Genomic DNA, 10,829 nt, shown 5'->3' with positions numbered 1-10,829 from the left:
TTCTAGCATACAAGAGATAGATATTAGATTCCTTTTCATAAAAGGAATGTAATACACATTTTTCAAATAAATGTACTTATCTCCTATAAATAACTTCACAACTCCCACTGCTTTAGCTGAAACAACCTCTTCGATCCCTACCTTAAAGATTGTTTCACCTTCTGTCAACTGTCTCCAGGAACTTGTTTCCTATGAGATAGTACAAACATGATTACCGACACCTTAATCAATTATCCAGATTTTATCGTTTTCTACTAAACATGCTTCGATAACAAGTAAATCATATTTATCTTGTTGTTCGAATTCTACATTCTCATCTATATAATTAAAAATTTTAGATGAGTTGGGAGATAGAGGACAATCCTCTGTTAAAACTCTTTTGGTGTAATCAACTGCTAGTAATTTGTTTGTTGATTTGATTTTACTATTATTTAACTCGGAAGTGAGTATTCTAGAAGAATTCGACATGCTGATAAAATTCAAACAAATTCTAATTAGCAAATTGTAACTAAATCCAAAATCAAGTTTTAGTAAAAAGTAATAATGTACCCATAACCATTATTTATTTGTAACAATACTTTAGTAAGTTAGAATACGTGCTACCGAGGGGTAGTCAGATACTCGTTCACTAAAACAAACAATTTTGACCAAACACTATCTACAGAATAACTCTTATTCCTGTTGTCTCCGGAATAACTCTTATTTCTATAGTCGTTTAGTTATCATTTTCGGTCAGAAATTACTAACATCCTTAATAATTCTATAAATGTAACCCTCCGTTTTCAGATCTTATAGGACGGTATGAATATGCCTCCGAAATAGAAGACAATATCCAAGACGGAACTATAAGACCTATTCATTTTACTGAAGCCTGGGATGTTTCGAATCCTATGTTACAACCCTTCGAGAGGATAGCCATCGTTAAACGACTAGCAAGGGCCGCCTAAAGCAAACCAGCAAGCACAACATGGGAATCTCACGTCCCAAACTAACAGAAGAGACCGCAGAATATATTGACACATATCCTTCACCCATTTACTATAAACAACTTCCTCTGCTTACCTTGTTATTGACTAATATATAGCACTTTTCTAATGGAGGTCACTTCTAGGGTGACACGAAGTGCCATATGAATCTCACGATGTAAACTATGTGAAGACGTGGCAGTTGAAATCTATATATCATATAATAGACTTATGTTTGAACAACTTCCCCTTATTTACCGCAATCTAGATTTAAGCTAAAAAATACTTTCCAAATGGAGGTCACTTCCAAGGTGACACGACGTACTGCTTAAATCTCGATTGTGAACTCTTAGGGGAATGAGAGCTAAAAATAACGTATCATATATGTTATTAATCTCCCACTGAAGTGTTCTAATAACTTTATCATATAGAAATTATTAAACTACCACTGAAGTGTTTTATTAATTGGGTAGATTTATACTTAGGTTTTTCCCGACTAATAAAAACAACCCTAAGTCTATGTGGTTTATCCAAGTATGATGCTTATAATTGGATTTTAACCTAAGATGACTAGGTGATAAACCATTTTATTACCTCACTTCGCTCACGTATGCTCATAAAACCAGTTAGCAACGCTCAATAATTTCATCCATAATCCCTAGGTAGGAGATGTTCCGTAAACCGTCAACTTAAGTACCCCCAGCCTTAGACAGGTTTATGAACCAATACGAGTTTGTAACCGTATTTTATTAGGTAACAATCTATTTTAATGATTAAAACTAGTTATTAACCTAAGTGAACATGCAACTGTTCTTTGTTATGGATTTTAAACTTCTAACCAGTTTTATAACAGCTTACAAAATTTTAGACATGCTAAATATCCACAACATTCAACAAAGATTCAATATCTAATATAACTGTTATATTAAATATAACCCTAACATGCATACCATATATTATAACAATTATAACATACTTTCAATGCATGTAACATGTTTTCTATGGTGGGATTTTAAATCTAAATGGCATACTGTATGCACATCCAAGATTTGTTTAATTATAACATACATCAAATGTATAAATAATTAAACACAAACTAACATGGTTTTAATTTTGGCATAAACAAGCAAACAGAAGCCTAACTATTATAAACAGCTTCAAAATCGTCTTTGAACAGCTTGAACCGCTCAAAACCGAACCCAAGCACCTTGAACTAGACTAGATGAGTCTGAATCGAGGTAACAAAGTTTGAACTAGACCAGCCACAAACTCTTTAAGGCTAAACCGGATTGGACCTCAAGAAAACCGCTCTCGGTCCAACCTCAAAATCTTGCTAAGGCCGATCGTGTAACACTGAAGGCAATCGTCTAACACTATCATCTTGCATTGAGAAGAGGTACACGATCACTTAGTATCACATGTATACCCACAATTCGGTGAAATAATTATCTTCCTTTGAGTCGATAATTATCCGCATAATTCATGAAGATGCACATATTATATTTTAGAATTAAATTAATCTAGATGACAGAGGCTATTTTGGTAACATATTATTTTGACTAATTCATTCTAAAATATAAGACACAATAATATAATAATATTATTGTACAAAAAATAATAGAAGAATATCAAATAGTCTTTACCAAAATTCACCTAATAATTGCATACAATACAATTAAAGTAACATAAACATGTGAATATCACCAAAAATTATCATCATATTCAAGTTGAAACCACAACGATCAAATAAACTTGAATCCACAATATGACAATTAAAATAGAATAAAAAACATGATTAATCAAATTTAAACCTAAAATCGAATTCACAAAATTATATCAATCAAATTTATCAAGTAGAAATCTAAAACATTTTCAATCAAATTTAAAACCGAATTCACAAAATTATATCAATCAAAATTGAGATTTAGATTACAAAATTATAAAGTAGAAATCTTGATTTTAAATTCAATGAATTATCAACCAATTTCTAATTAAATAGGAATTGCCGTCAGTTTGAATAATTTCCAATAGGAATCAAGATTGAATAATTTTGATTGATTAATTATGGATAACTATAAGATTTTCAACCATTTTTTTTCCTTTTAACTTTAAAAAATCACCGATTCAATCAATATAATCAACAAAAAAAAAAAAACAAAGTCCTCTTTAATCCACAACTCACACATCATACATAATTGGTGGTGGGTATGCCAAATTACGCTGACAAAACAGAACAAATATTGCCGAAAAGAAAGGAAAAAAATTAGCTGGAAAGATCTCCAACCTCCCGCCGGCGAGGCCTACAACGTTGCTCTAGTAAGCCGGGCGTCCATATAAATTCTATGGAACATGCGTATATGGCGAGAATGAAGGTTAGAATTCCCCCCCCCAACCGTTTTTTTTTTAATTCTTTAAATTCTTTACCAAAACCAAAATTAAATCACAATCCCAATGAAAAACAAATATAAACCAACAATCCAACATGAAATTTATGCTCTGATGCCACTTTTTAGCATTATGACTTTAAATCTATATTGAATAGATTAATCCTAAAATCATTCATGTCAAATTGTCAAATATAATTAACATATTGAATTCTATTGCGTGATTGATGATAGCTTCAGCTTTAAGATATAGTCTTCTTCAACTAAAACTTTGAATGCCTTAGTGAGATCTCTCTCAAGTTGGGGTTCAATAAGTTTTGGTATATTAGTGACTATAATCCTAAGGTCTCTTTATATATTAGTTCAATTAGGGTTTCATTAAACCCTAATTAACTAGGAATTGACTTCTATCCATTAAGTTCATACTCAATTAGAAATTTGGCGCTTTAATTAATTAGATCATGACCAAATCTACTAAAATAATTTGATGTTAGAAATTGACTTCTATCCATTAAGTTCATACTCAATTAGGAATTTGGCGCTTTAATTAATTAGATCATGACCAAATCTAATAAAATAATTTGATGTTAAATCATTATAATATATTAATTTTTTTTCCCTTTTCAAGCTGATCTTAAACTAATGATGATAAATCATTATAATATATTAAATTTAATAGACTAAAATGGAATCTTGGTTTAGTTATTATTAGAAAAAAAAAAAAAAAACCCTCGATTTGGAAACTAAAAGAATTGTTATTTAACTCAAATGACATATCAATCTTTGAGATGATAGATTATTTACTATAGTTTTATGTTTTAATCACCCAATAAAATTGAAAAATCAAAAGCATTTAAACTATAATAGACATTCTTGTTATTTGTTCTGGTTTTATAATTTAAATATGAAGCGGTATATTAATAATGACATAATTTATAAAATACACATAACCATGTTTAAAAGAGAAAAAAAAAATTGCATTTTTATCGTATCTCGAGAGGAGAATAAATTTGTTCATATTTTCTTAGATTCTGTTTTTTCTCTCTTGTCAAGGGGGTGTTAGTTAGTTTGTTTTAGTTGTAGTTGAAAGATGAAAATTGAAGATTTTTTTTCTTTTTTTTGTTTCTTATGAATTAAAAGTTGCATTAATTAAAGCGGTAGACCGTTAGAATAATTATACTATCCAGTCCAACAATTTGCATTTAAATTTGAAATTGAATTGAAATTTTATTTTAAATTTAAAATTAGATATTGATTTTTATCAATAAGGTATATTTCGTGCTAATTAAACTATGTTTGCTTTGATAATTATGTATTGATTTATATATACTAATATTTAAATTTCATTAGTTTATACTATGTTGAAAGAAATTAGATATTAAATGCTACAACGAAAAGGGTAGCTATGAAAATTTCCAAATAATGTTGGGTTTGCTTAGTGGAAGCCCAAGGAATCAGTGCCACCAAATTATGGGCCTTTTAAGAAGGGCCCATAATGCTCAACCAATATAAGAGGGGATCCTTGTGGCTTGATTGGATGGGCAAAATGTCATTTCACATTTGAATGTAAATTAAATTTTCTTTTATTAATTAACCATTCATTAATTGATGTGGTGACGTGATTAACAATTGAAGTATTAGTCAAAAAAAAAATTATGAAACACTCTTAATTATTGTATTTTATTGTGTCTATACTTATTTTAGAATTAAGTGAACAAAGCATCTAGTAGATGTTGTTAGGTTTAAAAGTCATATCACCACTTTACATTTGTTGAACTATATGTATAGCTTAGACTTTATGTTAGCATATGAAATTTTAGAATTCCTAGTTTAATAATTCTTAAAAAATAATATCAATTTTAGTTATCATCACTTATTTGTCGGTGTCCTGCTCGTTCTTTAAACATGTGAACTAATTTTCATAAACATGTATTGCATAAGTTGATTGAGATCAAATGAGACATAAAAAAAATACTATTTACAAGATGTAACGAACTTTGATAGTATATAATAGGTAAAGTTATAAGGTTTAGTGGAAGGTTTAAACTTTTAATCTCTTATGGGCTGTTTGGGGCGTTGAGATGATATAGAATGTCGGGAGTTATGATATCTGGAGAGTTTTGATGTTTGGAGAGTTTGATTGAGTATGAACGATCGAGTATGTTCAAACATTGAGATGATATACGATACATGGAAGGAAAATAACTATGAAATACAATACACGTTCCGAAAATGGACCCACAAATAATTAAAATCGATAAGATAAGATAATGGGCCTCCAAACACTGAGATGACATAGAATGTGGGGATATATTATCTCATATTGATCCCCAAACAACCCCTTAATGAGAATATATGTCTTAACAAGTAGTGAGTGTGTAAGTATAATTATAGTAACATCTAATAAAGTTGAGTTTAAATATTTATTTAATTTATATAAGTGACACATTCATTCTAATAGTTATTATTATATAGAATATTATTGAAGGATGTAAATTTGAGTTTGGAGATTTTTCGAGAAAGTGAATAAGTCTTTGTGTATCCATTAAACTTACATACATAACATAATGAAATAATTACTTAAATTATATCATTCACATTCTATAATTCTAATGAACAGAGTTGTTTGCTTTTTATTTTTAGACTTCTTGTAAATTTCGCACACATTATACAAAATTTAAGATAAAGTAACTGTGAAAAACTTGTTTGATAGTCGAATCGAACAAAGTGAAGATCATACAAACATCAAATATCATGATTTTGATTATTTGCTGGTTTAAAATTGTTTATAAATTACTTTTTTATTTTTTTTATTTTTTTTTTGGGTTCTTCTCAAAGATAAAAGGAGATGTGGATTCCGTAGTCATGTTAGAAAGTTTGCAAGTTGGAGTTGGCGAATGATTAGACGCAACAAGTCATTTCGTGTCGTCTATTATCTTATCAGGCACCAAATTCTTGACCTAAATCCAAGTGTCAATTCTTAGAAACTTTTCTTACTTCATTACCAATCCAAACCCAAAAACCCACCCCCACCATTTTTTTTTTCTTTTTCCACAGTAACCATTCCCAATCCCAATCAATCTCTGTCCCTTTTTACAAATATTAATATTCAATAACCACTTTATAATATTTAAACCTCTCATCTTATTCATTCGTGTGTATCCAAGTTCCCTTGGTTATGGCTAATCAACACAATTAAACAAATCATGTGGTTCATTCAACCACTTTTGATTCTTATTACTTTATTTTTATACTTGCAAATGCAACAAATTAAAACAATAACCAGGTGTAGATGTCGGACAAGAAACATATAATATAGATTTCATTATTATTTGGCCTTGAATTCGAATAAAATATTACATTATTTACAATCTGTTTCTTTGTCCTCTTTTTTCGTGGGGTTCTTAAAAGGCTGTGACTGATTCAACCATTAATGATTAAGGGAGAATCGAGAACAGCTATTTCATAACTAACCCGAGCCACCGCCCGAGTCACGATCAACTCACCTGCTGACTCGGATTTTTAATTTTCCATACTATTCCGTCGAAACCATAACCGCGTCGGCGTCGAACCAAGTCTCCATATCCGCCGCCGTTAAATTCTCTACAGGCGACTTCACGTTTCTCACGTCACCGACCGTTATCTTTCCTGCGTCTTCGTCTCTAACATATACTTTTTGGTCACCGGGAAATTTTACTCCCAAAACTTTTCCGGCTACCGGCTTCCACTCGGCGATTAACGCTGGGATTTGAGAACCCAAGCGCGTGTCCCAGAGATTCACCGACGTCTTACCGGGAACATTCGCCGACGTCGATAACAGTAACTTTGACGTCAACGACGGTGCTATCTGCGATTTCCCGGCTAGAATGGACCCGATTGTTTGCTCTTTAATTACATCGTAGAGGCGGATTTCATTCGTGTCGGAGTGACAGTGATCGAATTCGAATCTGAGATTGTCCCATAACTTCACAACGCTCTTACCTCCGCTGAAATCAGCCCACGAAAAATGATCGTCTTCTCTGTCTTGGTTGTGGAAGCTCCGTCGATGCCGAAGTCTCAGAGTCCGTTTCGTTTCGTGATCGTTCAAGTAATAATCGGACCCTCTAACATGAAAATCTCGGTCAGTCGAGTCCCAACTAAGGGAAGATGAGGCGGCGGGCTCATCGGCATCGTCTTCTTCAAATTCCGACCAAACTGACGAAACAGAGCTGGCAGAATCGTCGACAGAGTACTCACCATCGGAGTCAGAATCATAAACAATCTCCTGCAGTATACGTTTCTGGCGTCGGAAAATCACAAACAAAAGTTTAATCCGGTTGATTACGCCGCTGAATGTAGCAACAATAGCGATAATGACAGCGCTCCACTTCCAGAGATCTAGAGATCGAAAAAGGGTTTGAAATCCAGATGGGGATGCCAAAATCTGGGGTAAGAGAGTGGGATTCGGTAAGGAACTCATCCCGGAGTCCAACCCACTAAACCTGTTAATGACAGGAATCTCCATATATCAACCTCAGTGCTGGGTAGAATGGAAGAAAACGCAACCACAGATTTAAAGAAGAGAAACAAAAGATCAAGAGATGGAAACAAAAATCAAGAATCGGAATTGGGATGGGAATATTCGGATGGAAAGATTACAAGGAAGAAAAGAAGGATTTGTGTGTTAGGGTTTGGTGGAAAAAAATTTGCGATGGCGAGAGAGGAGGAGGAAAGGGAAGGGGGAGAGGAGATTTTAAGGGCGAAAAAAAAGAAGAAAGAAAAGATAAAATCAAATAAGGGAGTGACGTGGAAGAGAAGGATTGGCTTGGTGGGAGTATGAGAGAGATCCACGTCAGAAAAAAGAGCAAGAAGTTTTGGAGGGAGCAGGCGCAGGGAAGTAAGAAGGGCTGACGTGGAATTGGATCGAACGGAATCAAATTAATAATATTCGGTCATCTGGGGAAAATGTCCGGTCATAAATTTTTGTGGCTATTTTCACAATATTGCCACTGTAGATGTTGAAACGTGGGGACGAATTGGTGATCCATTGGTTCATCTAAAGCCTGGTGGGACCCACCTTGTGAAAAATCGTATAATTAGTATGTTGACATGACACTGGTGGTCACTGCTGGCCGGTGCTGGAAGCAACACCATGAATTTCTTAATTTATATGAATATAATATCATAATCATGATATTAAATTTCATTAATAGATCTATATTTCCCCCATTTTTATAATAAAAATAAAATATCGCCAACCTAAATATAATATAAATAATATATATGATCATTTATTTAAAGGTTACAAAATATTTACTAATTTAACTTTTTCATATTCTTTTATAATTTTTTTTAAATGTTTATTCACGTCGACATTTTATCAATATAGCGATATTTTAAATCTTAATTATAATAATAGTAATTTGATAGGAAAGGATTTAAATTCTAACTTAAATGTAATTATAAACTCTAAAATTTGTCATACTTAGTGAGATTTTTTCATATACAATCTATGCATCAATGGTTATATCATGCAATTTTCACTATTAAAAAAATGTTTGCTTGAAAAAACATTGAAAATTATTGTCACATGTGTTTAAGTAGTTGAAAAACATGGATCACTATGGACTGAATGAGATTTTTTTTTTTTTTTTTAAAAAAAAAGACAACTTTGTTCATTTGTTTTTTCTATTTGTGATATTTGAGAATTTTATCAATGATAAACTACATTATTTATTGTAAAAAAAATTGTATGCATTAATTAAGCCCTATTTTACACCATATATTATTGTTGTTGTTGAATTTTGTAAAAGAATTGATAAAATTTGAAACACTTATCTAAATCTAGGTTGAGATTGATTAAATTGATAATTTAAGAGATAAATCAATACATCATGCTAGGTGTAGGTCTCATCCCACAGTGGGAATTTATTTGTTTAGGCTTTTTAGATAAAGAAAGTAGATTGTCAATTATTGTCCTTGACAATTACTTTTTTAAATACGACAAATGAGGTTATATATATATATATATATAATGTTTTTTAAATACTAATAAAATTTCATAATTTTAAAGAATATATTTTAAAAGGGGTTTTCAATAAGAGGAAAACATGCATATTTGATCTCTAGATTTTGGATTTGATTTTTATTTAGTCTCTAGATTTCAAAAATTTATACATTTAGTGATTAAATTTTGAATTTGGTTTCAACTTAGTTCCTAAGTTTCAAAATGTTACAAGTTTACCTTTGAAATTTGAGTTTTACTTCAATTTAATTAGTCCCTATGTTTCAAGATTTACACTTTTAATATCGATTTTTTTACTAAATACTCACTTTTCATCTTTAGAGTTAATTTATGTTAATAAATTAAAAATCGTTAAAAGAGTTATAATTAATTAAGTTTCACTATTTTTATCACTATTAAATTTAAAATTTCACTTTATAACTATTTTTAATTAATTAATAGAGATTGCAATCAATGATTAAAAGTGAGTATTTAATGAAAAATTAAGATTAAAAATGTAAAATCTTGAAATCCATGGTCTAAATTGAAACAAAACTCAAAATTCATGATAAAATTGTAACATTTTGGAACTTAAATTTTAATAAAACTCAAAACTTAAGGACTAAATGTGTAATATTTAAAAATGTAAAGACCAAAAAAAAAAATGAGTCATAATTGAAACTAGAAGTAATAACTCTTGAGATGTTAGTTAAAATTTGAAAAATACCTTTTTCAAAGTTTTTTCGTTTACTTATAGGAAAGACCTATTTTTGGAATGCCTCGTTGAAGAATAAGACATCGAATTTGTGTTAAAGAGTTGGAGATGAATCACTCTTAAATTGAGTTGGAAGTCACAAAAAGCATTAAAACGACTAAAAGGGAGACATAAGCTTTCCTAAAATTAATATATTCATAAATGCCAAAGAAAAAAAGTTGTGTCAAAGCAAAAGTGAGCAAGGATTGATTTCTTACCTTAAAAAGAGTTATTAGAATTTGGTCGTCTTTGTTACACTTAAAACTGCAACAAAAGTTCCTTGACGTGAGAGTTGGACTAATGAGTTCCGTAAGTGGTTGGTGAAGCTTTTACCATTTCAAATTGAGTTCTTTGGATGTTCTTATATTCTTTTTATCATTCTATTTTTTTAACTTCATTTTCGTAAATATATTTTTAACTTTAGTTTATTTTGGTCTCTCCATTTTCAAAATATTCGTTACAGTCCTTACACTCTCAACTTTGATTCATTTTAGTCCTTGAACTTTTTTTAAAAAATGATCATCTTGATCCCTTAAAAATGAAGTAAAAATGAAAATGAAAGGACCAAAATGGTCAGTTTTTAAAAATATGATAACCAAAATGAACATTTTAAAAGTATAAAGATCAAAATAAACTCAAATAAAAAATACAGAGACTAAAAAAGTATTTAAACATTGTTTAAAAAAGTACTTTTTTTGTCCTAAAGATTTGTACAAGATTTCCATTTGATCAATAGTTTCAAA

At 30.6% G+C, this 10,829-nt stretch overlaps 1 protein-coding gene across 1 annotated transcript; it reads right to left on the bottom strand.

Annotated features, from left to right (window-relative positions):
* Positions 1–6,642: 6,642 nt before the first annotated feature.
* Positions 6,643–8,578, bottom strand: LOC120081087 (uncharacterized). Its single transcript, XM_039035766.2, has one exon. The coding sequence runs from the start codon at positions 7,851–7,853 to the stop codon at positions 6,885–6,887; it is 969 nt and encodes a 322-aa protein (XP_038891694.2). The 5' UTR covers positions 7,854–8,578; the 3' UTR covers positions 6,643–6,884.
* Between the last annotated feature and the right edge of the window lie 2,251 nt (positions 8,579–10,829).

This window comes from Benincasa hispida, chromosome 7, assembly GCF_027475165.1.
Source record: "Benincasa hispida cultivar pf3 chromosome 7, pf3_genome.v1.1, whole genome shotgun sequence".
Taxonomy (NCBI): domain Eukaryota; kingdom Viridiplantae; phylum Streptophyta; class Magnoliopsida; order Cucurbitales; family Cucurbitaceae; genus Benincasa; species Benincasa hispida.
This window is presented reverse-complemented; position numbering and strand designations above follow the sequence as displayed.

Excerpts from the sequence above, each read along its gene's own strand:
- LOC120081087 (XM_039035766.2), bottom strand. The coding sequence starts at position 7,853 with ATGGAGATTCCTGTCATTAACAGGTTTAGTGGGTTGGACTCCGGGATG.